The sequence below is a fragment of the Rousettus aegyptiacus genome, unplaced genomic scaffold, assembly GCF_014176215.1.
Source record: "Rousettus aegyptiacus isolate mRouAeg1 unplaced genomic scaffold, mRouAeg1.p scaffold_m13_p_15, whole genome shotgun sequence".
NCBI lineage: Eukaryota > Metazoa > Chordata > Mammalia > Chiroptera > Pteropodidae > Rousettus > Rousettus aegyptiacus.
In genome coordinates, this window is record NW_023416290.1 from 678,348 (window position 1) to 699,494 (window position 21,147).

The following is a 21,147-nucleotide window of genomic DNA, read 5'->3' on the forward strand; positions in this document are numbered from 1 at the left end:
CGGTCGCGCCTCTTCTAAAAGGTCCGTGTCGCTTGCAGGTGTGGCTGCAGAAGTACGGCTACCTGCCGGCGCCCGGCCCGCGCGCGTCCGCGCTGCGCTCCGCCGCGACCATGCAGTCGGCGCTGGCCGCCATGCAGCAGTTCTACGGCATCAACACGACGGGCCGCGTGGACGCGGACACGCTCGCGTGAGTAGCCGCGCCCCTGCCCGGCCCTGCGGCCCTGCCCGCGCGCCGCCCCCGGGAGGCCGTCCGCGCCCCCGGCGGGAGCGGCACGTCCCGGAGTGGGGGGGACACTCGGACCAGCGCGAGCCAGAGGCGACAGCCGGCGACGCGTCGCAGCGGCCGGCGGGGCCCCCTGCACGGTCCTTTCCTCGTAAGCAACGGGCGGCAGTGGCTTGGAACCGGCCCAAGTGGCGACACCGAGGACCGTGGGGAGCAGCTCACACTGGGCCCCGGGGTGGGGGGGCGGCGGGAGCCGGCGGGCGAGCCCGCCCCATGCGCGGCAGCGCCCCGCGCCGCCCTCGGGAGGGCCTCCGCTTGATCTTTGCCGAAAGGGGCTGTTTTTACGTGTCATTGACGTGCGTTGCTGTGTTGATCGATCCCTCCATTTGTTCGTTTATTCATTCGACCAGTGGCTCCTCCCTGGGCGCGCTCTCCGCGAGAGGCAGACACAGCCTCACGGGCAGAGTGGCTTCTTCAGGGGACCTGGAGTCGGGGCGTGGCTGGACGCGCTGGCCGGGGCCTGCACCCGGAGGCCTGGACGCGGAGGCCGGCAGGGGACCGAACGGTTCACGGGGATGTGGCCGGCGTTTGCCGGGTCTGGACCCAGCGGGAGTCCGGCCCGCCGCCTGCTGAGGTCGTGGCCCCTAGACTGTCCTCGGCAGGGGCGGCCGGAGCATCCCGGGCACCCCCGCCACCGCGCAGGCTCAGCGGCGTCCGGGTCCCCAGCGCGCGGGCCTCTTCGCGGCCGCGTGAGGAGCTGTCCATGGTTCCAGGCGGGCGCCTCAGCAAGGGGCACACTTATTTCTTTCTGAACCTTAAATACCTGAAATAGGTGGGCTCAGGTGCACATCAATGCTGACATATTAGACTAATTTAACGTATAATTTAAAAATTATGTTTTGCCTTCTCATACTTACCGGCAGATGTTAGTCATGCTATTTCCATTTAATCGAGGTATGAAAGCACATAATAAAGGCTTGAAGAGGGACTGTCATGGCAGTGTGAAAAATAAATACACTTCCTCTCCTAGCGCTTTTAAGACACTTAAATATTAACTTTGATCTACATCTGGGGAAATATAATCAGGAATTAATGCACTCTGCAAGGAGGGAGAAACTCGTTATCAGATTTGGGAACAGAATGTGGATATTTTTCCCCGGCTGCCCTCTGACCATGGCGATTGCGTTCGCAAACGTTCATTTTAACCCGGGTGCTCGTCTTGTCCCTGACGAGTGGAGCCGTCGGGTCGCACGCGGGCCGCGCACCCTGCCTCTGGCAGCGGTGTGAGCGAGTCCTCACGCCCGCACGTCACAGCGCTTGGCACAGCCTGCTCGTCCCCTGCCAGAGCTGTTATCTAACAAGGGCCTTTCTTGGGAAATAGCACACACTGTTAAAAAAGACAAGAAATTGAGACCTTTGGGAACAAATTAATTTTTTTGATTTTTTGTGAAAAGTCAACTTCTTACTAGGTAATGAAATTAAGAAAGTGGAGGCTGGTAGAAGGGGCATCTGTGCTTCCCCCCAGTTTTGAGAGCCCCTCCTGCTGTCATTGGGAGGAGGCGTGGTGGGTGGGTTAGATTTCCCTGAAGAGCCGGAAACAGGCCTGTGTCTGGAGGGGCCGGCGGAGGGCGTGAGCGGGACTTGCTCGGGCCTCCCTGCAGACGGCGGTCTGAGCAGGTCGGAGGAGGACCCGGAGTTCCCAGCCCAGGGCGCGGGCCCCCGACCTGGACCGGGGCTGTGCCCACCGGCAGCCGTGAAAGTCGCGCATGCGTGAAGCGTGGCGCTGCCGAGCAGGCGTCAGCCACGCGGATGGCCTTCCATTTAAGGCCAGCCCGGTTCCTGGCTTGCTTTTATTTTTGGCATTTGTTTGTTTGCTTAACAAACCTTTGTTCTGACTCAGTCCTTTGGAATTTGGAAAGGCATCTTTCCCTGAAATGGAGAGTTCTACCTGCCGGAGGCGCTAGGTGAACTCACGGCAGCCTCGCCTCTTCCCTCCCTAGCCTGCCACGCGCCCTCTGTCCTCCATGCCGCTGTCACTGTCACTCCTCTCAGACACCCTGCTCCTTCCCTGGCCGCCTGTCTGCCCGTTTCCGCTGCCGTGTGCGCAGCGTCCAGGTGCTGTCAGTAGGGGTGTCCGGCTCGAAGGCAGCCTGTGTCTGCAGCGAAATTCCTACGATCACGCCACGCGAGCAGTTGTCTGTGCCTTTGCAATCCGAAATGAGTGGGTGCTAACAGCCCGTGCCGAAATGGTCAAATTATAAGGTGCGAGTTTTTATCTAAGCCTTATTACACAAAATACGGCTATAATTATAGACCTAAAATTACTCCTCCATATTAAAATAATGCCTTAGGATTCATTTTCAGATGCTATAAACTTTTATCAAATTTTAGACTCTCGTCAAGATTAATTGTTTTTAAATGAAATAATTATATCCTCCTTTGGCAGACAGACATTTGGTACATCTAATCTATAATTCTTGGATAATTAAAAGTAGCCATGCCAATTGTGGTCATTTCATTTCGTGTTGAAGAAATTTTAACTATTTTCAAGCAGCAAATGAATGTATTATATTAAATGACATATTATATGGTTTTACATTAATTAGCATTGGCATTGGCAAGACAGAAATAAAAACATATCCCCAACCCAAAACGAGCTCATTAGCATACATTGCAGCGGTTCTTTTAAATTGTGGGTTTCTTAGCTCATTTTTGGAAGGAAGCTCACTTAAGTTCCGTAATAAGTGGACTAATTTATCTTACGCATAGAAGGGATGTATTTAGCAGAGAGAGAAAAAGATAACGAGGCAATAATGAAAATGAGTCTAATAGGTTTTTCTGATGTTAATACTGAGTATTTTTAAATTCTAGTTTATCTTCGACGTGCGCACAGCATCGTGATTAACAAACAGACATGTATACACATGTGTACGCGTATGCACACATGCACAGAGATGCACATTCAGGTATACATATATTTAGGATGAGCTGAGTAATTCTGCTTAATTTATTCAAACCATGGCCAGAAATCTATCTCAAGTTAATTTAAGATGGAATAAGTAACTTTTATTAAGTAATTATTATAAAACTATAGTGGTATTTGAACTCCTGATTTAAGAATTACATTTTTTTTAGCTACAAGAATTACAAGCTTTTTGGCTTAATTATCATCGTGTCATGATTTTTACCCTTTTGTCTGACTTATGAAGTTAAGACTCGTCTTTTTCAAATTAGATATAAGCGATTGATTAGCAATTAAAGTTCTTCCTGTCCGCATGCCGAGGCATGTTCCGAATACTCCAGCATGGCTCAGACACTCCGAGGTCACAGGCTGGGTCAGTCCTCACTCGGGCAGCTGCAGAGGGTGGTGGGGAGCAGGGGCCTTGCATCTGCCTCCTGAGGTGGCACAGGTGGAGGCTTAAATGCGGGCGGGCGCTGACCGAGGCTCTGTTCAGCTCGCAGGCCACGGAGGCTTCCTAGATGTGCTCTCTGTGCGTGGGGTTTTCAGTTGTTTAACTTGGAAGCCTCAGCCTCGTAAAGAACACACGTGTCCAGGCAGGCAGCTCACGAGTCGACAGGAGGAGAGCCTGTGGGGCAGGGGCGCTGGCCGCGGGTCTGCAGCTGAGCTGACGCGACTCTGCTTTTTACAAACCGTCCTAAGTGCTGGATTTGGCTCCACGAACCAAACAAAACCTAAGGATTTTTGAAGTAATGAAAGTAAGCATATTTAGAAATGTCTAGAAGACTCTAAGTAGTGGATTTTACTCTTACTGTCCCTGGAACTTGGGAAAGTCTAGGGGTAAAAACCTGTTTAACATTTTACGCTGACGAACAGTTTTCTCAGGTTGCTGATTCATCGGGCACAGACATATTTTTGTGAGTTGTTTCTATCCTCTCTGTGAAGGTAGGGACATGTGCACAGGGCCACCGCGTGGCCCCTGCCAGCCCCGGGGCCCAGTTCCCACTGTGCTCTGCTGCTTCACTGCCTCTGGCCGCCCCATTCAGGGCACCAGGCAGTGTGGGGTACGCGGTGGGAGCCCCTCTCAGAGGTCATTCAGTGGGTGACTCTATGTGTGTGAGTGGATGCTCAACTCAGTTAAAAAGGCTTTTCCCCGAAACTGGTGGCTACCGTGAGGCGCATAGAGGCCCTTAGCACTGCTGCCAACTTGTTTACAGGCTCGTGGCTACTTCGCTTACAGAAGACAGAGGACAGTGCATGTGCTGGTATTTTTATTACCGTCACCCCAGGGATATCCTCGTTCTGAAGAGCGCAGCGCTTTCCGCGAGCGCCCTGCGGGCCGGGCCACCCGCGCGCTGCTGCGCGGCTCCCAAAGCCACGGCGCCCTGCGGCGACAGGGGGACACGGTCCTGGGACTCGGCGGCGGCAGCGGCTGTGTCCGCCGGCCCCGCGCCCAGCGCGTCACGTGATCCGACTGCTTTCCTCCCGCGACGACTCAGGAAGACACGGGCGAGACCAGGAGAAACGGGACCGGGAGCCTGCGACACCGGGTTCCGAGCCGCGGGAGCTGGGGCGGGCTGGCGGCTGGCTCCCGGACCCGATCCCACGGCCCCCCACGCTCCTGCTCCCGGACCCCGTTCCCACGGCCCCACCCCTGCTCCCGGACCCTGATTCCACGGCCTCCCCCACGCCCCTGCTCCTGGACCCGATCCCACGGCCCCCCACGCTCCTGCTCCGGGATCCGATCCCACGGCCCCGCCCCTGCTCCCGGACCCCGTTCCCACGGCCCCACCCCTGCTCCCGGACCCCGATTCCACGGCCCCCCACGCCCCTGCTCCTGGACCCGATCCCACGGCCCCCCCACGCCCCTTCTCCCGGACCCGATCCCACACCCCCCCCCACCCCCCTGCTCCCGGACCCGATCCCACGGCCCCCCCACACCCCTGCTCCTGGACCTTAGCAAGTCCCGTGAGAAGGAGCTTAGGAGAGTGAAGAAGGTTTAAACGCGGGTCGCAGGGGAAGCCCGTGGCCCAGTGTATCTCAGACCCATGTGCTATGCTCAGCGTCCGGGTGTTCTGGGACCCTGTCCTTTGGGCTTTGCATATCTAGATGATACCCACTAATACCTCCGTGCCAGAGCGTGGGTACAGATGCCGGCGACGTCGACGCGGGGCGCTGTCAGCCCGCGTAGCCCGCACTGCGTCGGGTTGGGCCTGTTCTCATGCGTGTTTCTTGCCCCTAAGTCGCCTGCTCTGTGCTTTAGTCTCATGTGACCATGTCCGCATGATGTCCACGCCGGAATGCGCTGAAGACGCGGAGCTGGGAAGAGTCACCGAGGCCTCACGGAGCACAGGCCAGTGGGGAAGAGCAGCGTGTGCCAAGGACGCGCACGCGGTTCATCCGCGCCATGTTCCTTCTCGGGGACATCACCGGGCACCGGTCTCACCCTGGCTCTCCGGCCTGAGCCTCGGGCCGGTGGAGACAGCTGGAGACAGACGCAACCGGGCCGAACACGCAGCGCAGCCCACGCCGCGTCGGGACGGCCAGCTGCCCGCGCGAGGGCATAGCGAGGGGCGTGAGGGTTTCCGTGTGACCGAAGGGGTACCACCCCAGACAGAGGCAGAGACACCCGCCTCCGTGGGAGCCTGGGCGGGCCTCGGGGAGCAGCGCACGGGGGACACCTCGCCAGGCAGGCCTGGCGCAGGGTCTTCCCGCAGGCTCGGGGCGTGCTCGGGGCCTGCAGAGAGCACGTCTGTGCTCTGGGAAGACGGCTCTCTGGGTGGCAGGAGGGACCCCTGGTGACAATGAGGTGCCAGAGCAGCTTTGGAGACAGACGAGGCCACGCGGCGCTGAGCCGGGCGCCGGGGCGAGCCGTGGAGGCAGCGCCGGCCGTCCGCTCGGGCGTCAGAGGGGCGGGCACTCCCGGCTGTGACGCGCCACCAGGGCAGCCGGCGAGTTTGGGGCAGGAGAAGGTGGTTCCGCTTTTGCAGCATGTGAAGCGAGGAGGGGCGCCGGGAGAGCGGCGGAGCTGTGAGGGCGCATGGCCTGTTACGTCGCGAGGTGTTTGTATCACGCACGTCTGACCTGCGCGGTGCGAACTCGCCAAGGGCCTCTTGCCGCAATTGTCTTTTCATCCCCATTTTGTAAATTAAGTTTGCCGGGGTGACATTGGTTAATAAAATTGTATAGGTTTCAAGCGCACGATTCAGTAATACGTCACCTGTATTGGCGTGGTGCGTTAAGTATCTCTCAGCGTGTCGAAGCGCAGAAGCGTGCTGGGCGAGCGGATCCGGGCAGGGCGAGGGCGCAAACGGACACACAGTTGGAACACGGGACGAAGGTGCCCGCAGTGGGCGGGGCCGGGAAGCGCACCTGCGGGGGACCCTCCCCCACCGCGCGCCGTCCCTCGGGGCGCGTGCGTGGCCCGAAGCTGACGCCGTGGGCTGCTCCCTTCCCCCCGCACTTCTGCGCGTGGTTAGCGTAGCTTTAGAGAGCGCATGCTCATGGAAAAGACAGTGTTCTGATAATCGCTAGTTCCGCTCTGTGAAACTCTGTCCACTATGCATTTCAAAATTTTTCTTCTATTAGAGTGTTTCCTTAAATGTTTTCTTTAGCTAAATATAAGTATAACCATGTTCTGCATTAAGTAAATTTATTCATATTCAGTAACCATATATTATTTATTCTCCCAGTACTTTTAGTGAGATAAATAAAGCTTTGTAGGTAGCTGCCTTAGGAATATTATGATTTTTGTTGAGGTAACTAAAGAAATACCCATATGTAAGAGCCACTTAAGTCATCATGAGTCCATCATTATTGCTTAGGACTTGCAGGTTAAATCTAGGTCTAGATTTTACAGTACATATCATAAAACATAATGATCTTTCTTTCGCATCTACTCACTGGATATCTGCTTACGCCAGGTGTTTCCGCAGGAATGGGGAGTATGTAGATCCCCTGCCCCCACTGTCTTACAGTCTAGTGAAACGGCGCTCAGGTACGGGGCCCTCGGAATGCCCAGGCCTGTGAGGTGAAGGGCAGAGGCCCGGCCTCACCTCCACAGTCAGTTCTGTAGGCTGGCGGGCCCTCGGAGTTCGCATTCACAAGGCGTCTGATGGACTTGGAGACTTTAATAAATGCAGAGATTTTCTGGAGTAACTCTACGGTGCATTTTAATCGAGGTGGGATTTATCATGTCTGCCGACGGCAATGTCCGCATTACGACAGGGGCAGAATGAAAAGGAGAAACCTGGGCCACTTGTTGGAAACGCAGCATCTTTCCCAAAAGTAGCTGTCACGACGACATTGCATGAAACATCATGATTGTTATGTTCGTAAAAGCCAATTAGCTGATTTAACCATGTCACATGTAAGCTATTTTATTCATTTTTACAGAATGTACATATTTTGGTGGACATCTCCACAACCAGTTCAATTCTCTTTCATTTAAAGAGTGTAAAAGTTGTTAAGTGTTTGGTGAAATATAAGAAAAAATGATTCTTTTCTTATATCACTTTCTGAAGCATGTTGCCCCCATGAAGCCTGCATCAGCTCTGTAACTGTTAAATTAAAAGGGATTCTGAACAGTAAAGCCACCCTCTGAGTCACTAAAGAAAATCTACTCAAAATGAAAACTTTTCTCCTTAGATAAGAAGCAAGAACATGTAGAAAGCATGACAGTGGTCAAAGCACACTCTCCAGTGAGACAGCTGTGTCTGTATAAGTACGTAAAATGAACGAATCAAAGGCAGCATTTTATTTTCCTAAAACAAATATGTTAACCTTGTGTGATACTAAACCTCATATTCAGGAAAAAATAAATTTAAGTCTTGAATCTGGTTATTATTAAAGATCCAAAGCAGATGGCTGTTACTTAGAAATTGAGGTAAAGATCAAAGTGAAAAGAAGAAAAAAGTGAAGAAAGGCAATGTTACTTAGACAAACGAGTGACTTCTGTGTAAGCAGGAAGAGAGAGGCACATACCTGCTCGACTCCTGGAACTTAAGATTTTAACAGTGTTGTGTGTTAAAGCTAGAAGAGACCTTAGTAATCATTTATTTTAAAAAGTCTTATTTTATGAGACCGGGTCTACAGTTAGCTAAAAATAAATTAGTGAAAAAATATCTGGGAGATCTGAGTTGTAAACTAGTGATTCTTGATCATCGAGAGAAAAAAAGTGCTTTCTACATAGATTCAAACTGCAGGAAAATGGACAGTCTTCGCCTTTTTGATTTCCGTTTTCTTTTTTGCTGTCATAAATTACCTTCTCAGTTTATTTCCTTTTGAAATTACCGATTCGGGCTGTTGATCAATAACTGGAAAATACTGCTTTTTGCAGCTGGATGAAGAAGCCTCGATGCGGCGTGCCTGACCAGACAAGCGGCAGCTCCAGATTTAACGTCCGTCGAAAGCGATACGCGCTGACGGGGCAGAAGTGGCAGCACAAGCACATCACTTACAGGTAGGGGACCCGGCGGTGCGTTACCGTCTCCCCGTGTTCTCGCCACTGTGCGCTCTGACCTTTCGTCTGACAGCTGTGCATGGTGGCCGCACGGCGGCAGTGCCATGATGTTAACATAAGGAGCTTAGAACTGCAACTGGGAGACAATGAAGCGTCCGCTCGGGGGTGTCGCGGGCGCTGCTGGAGGCGCCTGGTCTCCTTTGCATGGCCTCTCGGATGAGGGCCGGTGCTCTGGGGCACTGTGGGACGGGCGTTCAGCACACTGGACTCCGTCACGAGTCGTCGTGACCGAAAAGTTACTCGGACAATAAAATAGATAAATAATTGCCATTGAAACAAAATGGCTTTGAGTCTTTTAATCAACTTCTACTGTCGGTGTGATCGCTAACTACACGGTGAGATCATGGCTAGCTTCCTAAGAAACCGCCGCACTGTCCTCCAAAGCGGCTGCACCGTTCCGGCTCCCGCCAGCAGTGAACGAGCATCCCGTGGCTGCACGCCCTCGTCGGCACTCGGTGACGTCAGGTTCTGGATTTCGGCCACTCCGGTGGGTGTGCAGGGCCGTCTCCCTGTTGGTTTAGTTTGCCTTTCCCGGATGACATGTGATGCTCGGCACATCTTCATATGCTGAGGTGCCTTCCGTATATCCTCTTTGGCGAGATGTCTGTTCAGATCTCTTAAAGAAAAGACAAAGTATTCTGTGATATCAGTTAGATCGAGTTGCTTGCTGGTGGCCTCCGGTTCAACTACACTTATCTACTTTCCGTCTGCAGAGTCTCTGTTGTGAAGCCCGCTCTGCCTGACATTGCAGTTTTATTTTGACTGGTGTAGTGTGGTATATCTTTCTTCCTCCCATACTTTTAATCTCATCAGTGTCTTTGTATTTAAAGTGGGTTTTTGTAGACAGCAAACGGCTGCATCTTGTTTTTCAGTCCGCCTTGAAATCTGCCTTTGCAGCGGCGCACTTTGACCGCTTAGTTTGACCAGGACGTGGCCGGATTGGCGGCCCCCGTGTTGTGATTCGCCGCCGCCGCCGCCCGTGGCCGGATCGGCGTCCACCGCGTTGTGATTCGCTGCCGCCGCCGCCGCCGCCGCCGCCGCCGCCGCCGCCGCCGCCGCCGCCGCGCTGCGTTCATCGGTCTCCCTGCCTTCTGTGGTTTAAACGAGCAGTTTCTGTAATTCCATTTTCTATTAGCGTGTCACTTATACTCTTTTAAAAATTATTTTAGTGGCACTCCAGAGTTTGGAGTACACCCTGCAGCGCACCCGAGTCTGCTCCCCAGGGCCCGTGCGCGCCCCCCTCCCCGCGCTTGGCCCTCGTAGCGCTGTCGTCATGCCTTCGCCCCTCCGTTAGCTGTCCTCTCCCCATGTGTTGTCGCTGTCATTATTTCGAGCAGTTTCCTGTTAGATCCGTTTAAATAACAACTTTACTGCCCCTTTATTCACTTCTCCCCTAATGTTCTTTCTTTCTCTAAACTGATCAGAATTTCTGGCCTGCAGGATTTTTCTTCTTTAATCAACTTCTTTTAAAATTTCCTGAAAAGCAGGTCTATTGGAAACAAATTCCGACTTTCTTTTTCTTTCTTTTCTAAGAGAGTCTTTCTTTCCCCTTCACCTTTCAAAGGTATTTTCACTGGACGCAGAGCTCAGAAGGAAGAAACCGCTAAGGGCCAGCATGTTCAGAGCCAGCCACCGGCTGCTGATGCTGGGCCCCTGCACTGGCCTCTCCTCGGCCAGTTTTGAATATTCAAAACATGAAAGGTCCGTCCCTGTAGAAGTCCAGGTTATTGGTGAGCACAGCGCGGCACGTGGTTCAGAGGAAAAAAGTCTCGGTTTGGATCCTGCCTCTGATACTTGCTCCCTGTAAAACTAGGGTCAAGTCACTTAACCATCTAAGTCTCGATTTCCCTGTGTGCAAAGTGAATATTCTAATAATACCTTCCTCGTAAAGCTCGGGAGAAAATTGTCAGATGATGGGGGAAAGAAAACTTAGCACAGTGCTTGGAACATAGGGCTTAGTAAATGCCAACCATCATCTTTACTCCTTTAATTTACCAAATTGCAGAAATCGTTGAGTGTTTTCTAAGAGGATTATGGAAAGTTGAGAGTGAGAGCTAAGGATATTGCACTTCTAAGTTAATATATATAAGTTGCTAAGAAGTTGCATTGTGTAGAGTAAATGTTCTATCAGCATTTGATGCTACAAATTTTTTACTAGATTTATGATCACTTTTCTTTTGGCAGCTTTTGCTTCTCGGTGATAAGGTGTTCTTTGTTGGGATCATGCGCTGGCGATGGGGATGACCACCGGAGCTGGGCAGGCCCCGCCCTCGCGCAGAACGCGGTCTGGGCGGAGACCGCGTCATGCGTGGGCAGGGCAGGTGGCAGAGCGTGTTGCTTCCGGGGGCAGCCCGGGCCTGTCGCCGATCCCTGACAGGCGAGTGGAGGGCTGCTATGGGTCACGCCCTGCACAAACGGCGGCTGAGTGAATTAGTGAATTCTTAGCAGACTTTGGTTAATCTTTTATTTAAAACGATTGTAGGAACTTAATGAATCGCATCTTTATTTCCCAAATATACTGGTATTGTGTAAAATAGACTTAGCTCAAGCTCTTTTACTCTATAAAATCTCAACTCTAAAATAGTATTTTATGTAATAAATGACCAATGGGATACATACATAAATAGCCAGATGCATCTGTTTTTAAAATTGTATTATGTTAATGAGTAACCACGATGTAATAATTAATATGATAACATTGTTAGATTATGTTGTGTTCATCGCTGTTAGTTTTCCCAGTGTATTTATCCTCCAGCTCTCCCTGTGACTACTGAGGACACACTCTAGAAGTTACCATTTTACTTTAATAGTTACGCAGAGAGCAGGAGCTTAGACGGTGCTGAGGGAGATGAGTTCCTCTTCGTTTTCCCTCTCACTGAGCCCGGTGACCTCACAGGCTGAGAAGCAAACTCTATTTAAATAAGACCCGGAGCCACGCGGACTGAGACCTGCCTCGTCTGGAAGGCGGGCATCATGGGGAACAGCCAGTCAGTGGCGGGCCTCCTGCAGGGACTGTGTTCCGTCTCTAGTCCGTGACCACTTCTCGTACTTGAACAGAGAAGTGAAGCCACGGCAACTCTACAAATTATGAAAAAGAGTAAATTAGTTCTATTAAGTTTTTCAAACATAGCCTGCATTTTATTCATTTTATAACATTGACTTTTGCAAATATATATTAAAAATTTTGTGCATCATGTATTAGAATTATTAAGAATGTCTTATTTTGCTATTAATATCAGCACTTCTCTGTGCCCTTTGTTATGTTATTAGAAATACAAAACACGTCTCTCTATGGCATGAAAGTTTCTGAACTGGTTTTCGTTTGCACCTGGCTCAGAACTCCGACTATGAAGTGCGTGCACACGTCCTGTATTTATTAACGACATCACAAAGATAGTGGTTAAGCATATTTGGAAGCTAGTAAGTCCAGAGCTGTGAAAAGCACAGTGATATGGTTTCATTGTACCCCGCATTTATTATTTTCCTTATATTATATTGCTTCATTTTTCTCAGGACCGTTATGTATATGAATATCTTACCATGCAATTTAATTTGTTTCCTGTTGTATGATGACCCTCTCTGAAAACAAAATAACTTCTCCGTCATGCGTGGACTCTGACCTCGATCCCGTGAACGCCGCCCTGAGCACGCGCGCTGAAACACGTTCTTTGTATTTCCACGACGCCCCCTCGCGTCCATGTGTCCTCTCTTGCTTGAGCCTCTGAACCCCGCGTTGCTTCCATTCCGTGTCTCCATCGTCCGCCGTCAGAAGCGGTGACCTTCGGACACTGGAGTAGCACCAGGCTCCTGCTCGGGTCGCGGCTCAGCCCGCCGGCTGCCGGTCCCCTCGGTCCCCTCGTGCCGCTGGCCCCACCTCCCTTTGCGCCACCACTTTGCGCGCCAGCTCCGTTTTCGCGCTGGCCAGGTCCGCCGCGGCTGCGCAGCGCCCCTTCCGGCTGGAAACCCGGTGCTCGGCACAGGTGTCTCCTCTTTGGGTGGGATCCCGTCCCATCTGCTCGCCCCGCCCCCCTGCAGCCCCTCCGCGGTTGCCTAGTCTTGTCGCTGTCGCTCTTCTTTCTTGCCGTTTCCCTCGTCACTGCAGCGTGACTTCCGCAGGGGCAGAGCCTGGCGCGCGGCTGCGTGGCTCGCACCTGGAGCCGCCCCCGGAGCTCCGCCTAACGACGCCTCGCGGGGACACCCGCGCGCGAGTGCGGGGCTCCGGCTATCCGCAGGGTGCGGACCCAGCACACGGGCGCCAGGAAGGTTAACGTGGACGGTGTTCGAGGGCGCAGCATTAACCCGCGTGCCTGTCCAGCCGTCGCACCGGAGAGGTAGCGACTAACAGCCGGACAGAGGTCGGCGAGGCGCCGGCGTAGTTCACCGTCCCTCGGACGGCCTCGGAGCGTCGCGCAGGGCGGGAGCGACGCGACCCCGCGCTGCCGGCTCCCGCGGCGGGCGCGCCCCGTCTGCCTTCTCCGGCGCCGCCCGTGCTGGGCGCCTCGCAGCCCGTGTCCCGCCATCCGGACGTCTTTGCAGGTGTATCCTCGACATAGAGCCAAAGCCCAGCCATGTCCCAGTGTCTCCACGGGGACCCCCCAGGCGCTGTCGCCTGTCCCCTGTGTTCCGGTGACAGTTCCCACGGGGTCCGCCTGCGTCGCCTTCGCTCCTCATCGGCGTATCGTCCACATGACGGCGCCACCGCTTGCGCGCGCGAGCGTCAGGTGTCGCCCGGCGCTGGTGCCGCGCGCGGCTGCGCCAGGCCCGGCTGCTCGGCGGCCGCTCACGCGTTTCTCTAACTTGCAGCATCAAGAACGTCACCCCGAAGGTGGGAGACCCCGAAACGCGCAGGGCCATCCGCCGCGCCTTCGACGTGTGGCAGAACGTGACGCCGCTGACGTTCGAGGAGGTGCCGTACGGCGAGCTGGAGAGCGGCAGGCGCGACGCGGACATCACCATCATCTTCGCGTCCGGCTTCCACGGCGACAGCTCCCCGTTCGACGGCGAGGGCGGCTTCCTGGCGCACGCCTACTTCCCGGGCCCGGGCATCGGCGGCGACACGCACTTCGACTCGGACGAGCCCTGGACGCTGGGGAACCCCAACCACGACGGTAGGCGCGGGGCGGGCTTCGGGGCGCTGGGGAACCCCAACCGCGACGGTAGGCGCAAGGCGGGGCGGGCTTCGGGGGCGCTGGGGAACCCCAACCACGACGGTAGGCGCGGGGCGGGCTTCGGGGCGCTGGGGAACCCCAACTGCGACGGTAGGCGCAAGGCGGGGCGGGCTTCGGGGGCGCTGGGGAACCCCAACCGCGATGGTAGGCGCCAGGCGGGGCGGGCTTCAGGGGCGCTGGGAACCCCAACTACTACGGTAGGTGTGTGCGCGGGCGGCGCAGGCTTCGAGGCACTGGGGATCCCCAACTGCGACGGTAGGTGTGTGCGCGGGGCAAGATTCGGGGTGCGAGATGTCAGGCCGCTGCGGTCGGGTTGACGGTGGGACAGCGGAGCTGTCAACGGCCTGGGGCCGCGTGCGGGGCCTGCGTGGGGGTGGTCTTTGACTTCGTGCGTGGGGTTGGCTCCGGGGTCGTGCGTGGGGATGGACCCGCGGTTGTGCGTGGGTTGGCTCCGGGGTCGTGCGTGGGGATGGACCTGGGGTCGTGCGTGGGGATGGGCTCCGGGGTCGTGCGTGGGGATGGGCTCCGGGGTCGTGCGTGGGGATGGGTCCGGACGGCCTCCCGCGCAGCCTCTGGGTTAGAGATCGCGGGTGGTGCGCATTCTGTGGCGCTTGCGCGCGGGCCTCGGCTCCTCCGCGATGTTCCGTAAGAGTCCGCAGTCTTTCAGTTACGGCCCCGGTTACGCAAACACGCTGTTTCCGCACTTTGCTCCAGTGTCGCGTGAAACTGAACCCCGACGGGCGTGTGCGGTGTGGCCGCTACCGTCTCTCTCCGGCCGTCCTCTTTCCGGGCAGCGCCTTCCTGCTCTGTACGTTCGCCCTTATCTTTCATCCGCGCCCATTCCTTTGTCTCCCACGTAATGCAACTATGTAGTTTATTATTTTGTAATACATCTTTCTTTATTTTTATCAAAGTTTCTTGCCAATGTATTTTAACACCTATCAAATTTTTAGTCCTTATAATTAATTTGATATGCAAAAGTAATGTAAAGTAAAATTCAGTGGCTAAAAGAATAGCTACTTGAAATAAGAGGCATGTGTTTCTTCCTACACAACAATCTGTACCTTGATTTTGTTTAAAAAATAATCGCAGAATCATAGGATTCCAGAATTACAAGCCTCCGAGTAGCCATCTCCTGAATTCTTGTGATCAAGACGTGAGTATCTTTGTTTCTCGCCATGGTAGGACGGGGCTGAAAATGCCACCATGCGTCGTTCAGCGGCGACGCGGCACTGACCACACCGTTTATTCCTCCGTGATGAGTTAAGCCCAGCCATGGAGGTAAGCCTTGTCGGCTCATTAGAAGGTATAGTTAGCTGGATTCGTATAATAGCCATCCTTGCATTTTTTAGAACACACAGCATTCTAACACTGGACAGAATAAATTAGGTTGTTAAACTTAAAATAACATCAAATTTTGAAAAAAATATATAATAACTTTGTTTTCCTAAATAAAATAAAATATCTAGTATTAAGCAAGATGATGCTTGAATTGTTATCCATGGGCATATTGGCTATAATATTAAACTATGATTTCATTTTTAAGGACTACTTTGGAGACTAGTGGCAAATATGCTGGAAGATTTCACTGTAGTGGAATGAAAAACAAACATTCGCGGTCCGGCGGCCCCACGTCCGGCGGCCCCGCGTCCGGGAGCCGGCTCGCTGGGCCGTTGGCCGGGCAGCCTCTGCCCTGTGCCGCGTGCCGGTTCTCACAGTGTCTTAACGTTGCAGGGCCGGGATGTGGTAGGTAGAAACACTTCCTATTCAGACCTGTTTCCAGCGGTCCCCAACCTTCCTGGCACCAGGGACCACGCTCCTGCGAGAGTCCAACGCCTGAGGATCTGAGGCAGGGCTGAGGAGCTGACGGCGGTGCTGGCGCGGGGTGGGGGTGGGGGGGGGGGCGGCCGCAGACACAGATGGAGCTTTGCTCGCTGGCCTGCACGCGCCTCCTGCTCTGCGGCCCGGTTCCTGACAGGCCACGGACTGGTACTGGCCCATGGCCTTGGGACCGGGGACCCCTGGGGTAACTGACTCTACCTGAGCTGCTCCTAGTGACATCCCTGCAACATGATAGCTTCCAGATCCTGGTTCGATGCAGGCATCATTCTGTTTTCATTACAGTCCGACAGGCGTTCTAATGAAGTAGTTCCGATATCTTCAGTTAAAGGGATCTGAATGAATGGAAGAAATGTTTGCATTCTGAGTGACTGAGGGAAGTAGCACTTACCATGGCAGAATTTTGTCGTCATGGACAAAACTGCATTTGCCTCCAAGGAAAAGACTTTCTTCTAAAATTCTGAACAGCAAAAATATTAATCCATTCCAATAGTGGCTCTGATTCTTAAGGCTTCTTTAAAACTGCAGCTTCGAAGTTGTGTTAATTTGGCTTTGTGGCCTCATTACTTTTAAAATCCTAAATGAAGGAAATGGTGCCTGTTAAATGGCCTGTATTTTCTCTTTAAATATTGAAATTCTACAGAAAGCTGCAGAAATCCCATAGACATACTCTTTCTTAACTGTTTCTTTTTTAGGCGTCAACCAATATTTTTTGAAAATAAACAAGAAGTTTTAAGAAGAAAATCTCTGGGGGCATTTGAGGTGACGTGGGGAATGAGAATGTTTACACTGATTTGAGCGTGGTCGGAGTTATGAATGCGCACGTGTTTCGTGTGACGTAAGAATTCTTCCAAAAAAATACGTACGTGGAAAAGAATTCTGAGATGGGACGTACGTGCTGAAGGTGCCCAGTGAAGAAAATGGACTTTGACTCCTCATACGTGAACACGTTTGATTGTGTCTTAACTTACACTGTGGAAGTGTAATTTTTGTATGTAGGCCTATTGTTAAAAACCTAAACAAAACAATTATTTAATACTTAATGTTTTATTTGGAGGAAAAGTCTTCTTTACTGGTCAGATAAGAATATTTTTCCTTTTCAGCGAGCTCGCAGGAAATGACTCTGCAAAATGATCATGTTTCAGATTTGTAGGGGATTAGGGAGAAGTTAACTGACTGTTCAAGATGTAATACCATAAAGATTTACTGCTTAATTGAAATTCAGACTTTTAACTAGCAACAGCAGGGTGGCTGGGGCAATGTCCTGCTGGAGGATCGATCATTTATCAGAAGAACAGCCTCGAGCTTTTCTTGAGGTGCCGGAACGCGGTGCCGGATCGCGGGGAGAATTAATGCGCCTGACATCCCAGAGCCCAGCTGTTGGTGAGACTGTCTTTTCGTGCCGTAGATAGGCTCAGCGTGACTCTGACATCTCCATTGATAAACTTTTTCTTAGGCTTCGAATGCCCCTGGCTCACATACCTGCAACGGGTTCTCTCTCTCCTATTCACTGCTCTTAAATGCCTGGAAAACAGAGGTAGCTGCCTGATCATTTAGCAGAAACGCAAACGGAAGTGCCTCTGGGTGAGCTCCGCGCCTACTGCTCGGCTAATGAAGGCAATTTGAATTCATCTGCCTCCCATGTGCTCGGCAGTGTCTCAGGCTGCCAGCGACCCTGATTCACTGTCACCCCACTTCCTGCCCTTTGCTCATGGCCGTGCTGCCTTTCGGAATCTCAATCTAAAGCCCATTCAGTAAATTACACAACGGTTACGCTAAAATAAACACCCCTCCCCAACAAAAATGCCCTTTTAAGAGAGGGTTTTAGAATTCTTTTTTATGGAATGGATAAGCAAAACACGTGCATAGTAATTCTAAATAGAAAATGTTACTGCGATGTGGTTTTGGAAGTGTATGTTGCCTAAATGTGAGTTGGAAAATTTAACTCTAGCAAAATGTTAACATTCATTTTGAGCGTCATTATCATATTGTTTCCTTGGCTACGGTATAGTGTTTAAATGGCAGTACCAAGGTAAACAAGATCTTGTTGCAAAGATTCTAGTCAGACATGTATCTGTCACAGTACTAGGGCTTCAAATTGATAATCTCCAAGCAAAAAGGTTATGCGTGGAAATGGAGCACAGAACCGTGATGGAGACACCTTGAGGCCTGACTCGCCGCGCGGCTGCACTGCCCACGACGATGACGGCTCTCCGTCTGAGGGGCCGCTGCGGCGGACGGGGGCCGGATGGGGGAGAGGAGGTGATGGCCGGCAGGGAGCGAGGGATGGCAGCGGGGAGTTCTTGCTTGTTTTTACAAGCGTGACTTTCGTCCTTTCTGGAATGCGCTTCGTTTCACTGAGTTTACTTCCCTGCGCTCGGTAGGTGACCAAAAGTTTGACAGTCTTGACTTTTTCAAAACCTCTCAGTCACAGAGCTTCATGCGATAGCTCTGCCATCTCTCGGCCATCCATGTTTAGCTCCCTGTGGACAGTTAGAGAGTAGCAGATGTGTGGTCGTGCTCCGCTGAGTGGCGGGGGCCCCTGACCTGCGGTGGCACCATCCTGGGCCTCGCCGTGTGTGCTGGTCAGTGCCTTAACTTGGAGGACTTTTCAAGTGGTGCATCCTTTCGCCTTGTTGGAGTTTAAAATGTTTCCCTATTAAAGTATGCAAAATGTGTTTCTTCATTTCTTCACACATAGAATGTTGCTTAGGCAGTAGTTTATCCTTTTTCTTTTTAAGTTTTCAATGTGAAATAATTGGTTTTCAGTGTTCTTGTAGGCAGCAGTGCTTTCTAATCAAAATGTTATGAAATGCACTCAGTAAGGTTATTAAGACTTTTGAAAAATACATAAAAATATTATAAAGAACTTAGTTATAGATTCAGTATCTCACAAAAAATTAATTCAATAGAATTGTCTTCATAGCAACAGTAGAAACCAGATTAATTTTATCTTCCTTGGTTTCCATAATTGAATAAATTACAATCTGAGTTTCACCAAGGCACATGTGGCTGCCGTGCGCTTTTAAAGTACGTCCACGGCTTCTTTGACGCTGTCCCTTTGTAATGTGCGGTCTGATTCCTCTGCCAGGGAATACGGGGCATGTAGTGACTCGCAGACGGGACATAACTTCTGCTTGGAGCTATCCATTCTCTCTCTCTCTCTGTGCCCCCCCCCACTTCTCTCCCCCCTTCCCTCCTTCTTCCCTTCCTAGTCGCACCGGGGCCGGGCTGCAGGCTGCACGGGATGGCGGGCGGGTGACAGAGGTGGCCAGCGGTGTCGGGGGCGATGGGAGCCGCTTCAGGGTTTGGGGCCACAGGGTGGCCGGGCAGCCCGACACCCCCTCCCGGCACATCACGCTGTCTGGCACTCGGTAAAAGCACCGACTGCATGTCAGGAAAATGGTTTGTCAGCGGTTCGATGATTCTATGAGGAGCTCTTTGCACGTAGATCCTATTAGAAATTCCTGGTTCCTGACGGCGCCGCAGAGCGGCGGCTGCCCTGGGGCGGGAGCCCACACGTGGCCCCAGCCGCGCCCAGCCACAGGCGGGCAGGACCCTCGCACGCCCATGTGCCGCAGGGGGGCGCAGCGTTCAGACCGGCTGCGGAAAACCGGCTTCGCGACACACTGCCACGGCGCCCCGGCAGCCGGCGGGCACGGGCCTGAGCTCCTCGAGTGAGAGACTCACTGAGGGCGAAGCGCTTCGTGGCTGCAGGTCTTCGGAAGACCTTGGCTGCCTTGGAAGACCCGTCAGGTGGGCGTTTGGTTTATTCATATTTCAAGTGTCTGAAAATATCAAAATACGAGAAAGGGAATGAGAAATTGGAAGCTCCGGGTCGTGACCGGCTCTGGAGAGAGAGGGAGGCCGCGAGGCACGAGACGGGAGACGCCGCGGGTCGGGGGGAGACGCCGCGGGTCGGGGGGCCGGCGCCGTCTGCTGTGCGATGGGGTCTGCGGACCAGAAGTGCCAGGTTTGTTCACAGCGGGTTTTTACGTACGAAATGCCACCGAGTCACTGATGACATCCGGGGCGCGTGGCCATCTGGGAACGGCTCACGAAACGTGATCACGACGCGGAGCTCGGAGGAGCGGCGGCGTCTCCCTCTCGCGCAGGGGCCGGGCCGCGGCCTCGGGGGACGCGGGCGACGACCCTCACAGGAGCGGTGGCTGTCGTCGCCCTCGGGAGACAGGCCCACACCTCCGCTCCGGCAGCTTTTGCCCCTGCGGGATTCGAATCACAGGGCGGCAGCGGCTCCCGGTGCCAAGGCTGCGGGGTGGCCCGCGGGGTCCGCTGTGCGTCCCCCTCGCCCCGCGGCCGCGGACAGTGCCGGCTGCCCCGGCCCTGCTCGCGTGCAGCCACTCAGAGTCCCGCGTCCCGCAAGGCCCCCCCTGCTGCCTGTGCTCGTCTCTGCCCGCGGCCAGAACATGCTCCCTGCATGATCCCGCAGGACGCGTCTCGCCGGTTTCCCACGCAAAGTGGCGTCTTAAAAAAGTCCTGTTTCCCAGTGACCCCGTGGACCTGTCTTTCGACCGTCCGCGGCCTGAGCGCCTGGCCGGCCCGGCCTCCCCGCCCTCCCCCCACGGCCCTGTCCCCGGCCCAGGCCACTCGGCCGCCTCCGCTCGCCACCTGCGCGTTTGCTGACCTCGGGGACGGGGACCGCCGGGCGTGGGCTCCAGCCCCGTGTGCAGCCGCGTGGCGCACAGGTCCTGCCTCGCTCGTCCAGGCCCCTCTCTCCGTCCCCAGTCCCTGCGGGGCGGTCCGGGCTCGGGAGGGGCGGGGAGGGGCCGGCGCCCGCCCGCCTCTGCTCTGAAAGCTGCTTCAGCGGCTGATCCTGACCTGCTGCTCCATCTTCGGCTCCTACTCCTTGTTCTTCCCTTTCCGTTGATGAATTTTCGTGACTTCGTCGTCACCCCTGCCCACCCGCACCCCCTCTTACAAGGCACGTCGGAGGCGGCCGGCGTGAATGCACCGGAGACGTCGCCCTGACGCCCGACGCGCCCCCGGCCCCCCGGGGTCGGGTGTGTGGCGCGCGGGCCACAGGGGCGCCCCTCTTCCCTCCGTGCAGGAAACGACCTGTTCCTGGTGGCGGTGCACGAGCTGGGCCACGCGCTGGGGCTGGAGCACTCCAACGACCCCACGGCCATCATGGCGCCCTTCTACCAGTACATGGACACCGACAGCTTCCGGCTGCCCAGCGACGACCTGCAGGGCATCCAGAAGATCTACGGTAGGTGCCGCCGCGTGGGCGCCCCCCGGGGCGCAGCGGGCCTCGCCCGTCGGGTCTGGGCGGCCCCCGGGGCGCAGCGGGCCTCGCCCGTCGGGTCCGGGCGGCAGAGGTTCCAGATACGTTGACACGCAGGTTATGGGGAAGGCGTACACACGGAAAAGGTTTTCTCGTCGAGTTTAATTGAAACGCTTTGTGCGGCGTGTTCTC

At 54.2% G+C, this 21,147-nt stretch overlaps 1 protein-coding gene across 2 annotated transcripts in view; it reads left to right on the forward strand.

The window, feature by feature from the left end:
• MMP16 (matrix metallopeptidase 16) overlaps positions 1–21,147 on the forward strand; it is a 120,830-nt gene that overhangs the window by 74,027 nt on the left and 25,656 nt on the right. The window contains exons 2-5 of one of the 2 annotated variants that reach the window (XM_036232744.1): positions 39–187; positions 8,521–8,643; positions 13,507–13,811; positions 20,779–20,940. In XM_036232744.1, the coding sequence (XP_036088637.1) occupies positions 39–187; positions 8,521–8,643; positions 13,507–13,811; positions 20,779–20,940 (739 nt within the window). The remainder of the gene's footprint in view (positions 1–38; positions 188–8,520; positions 8,644–13,506; positions 13,812–20,778; positions 20,941–21,147) is intronic. The other variant, XM_036232745.1, reaches the window with a different exon arrangement.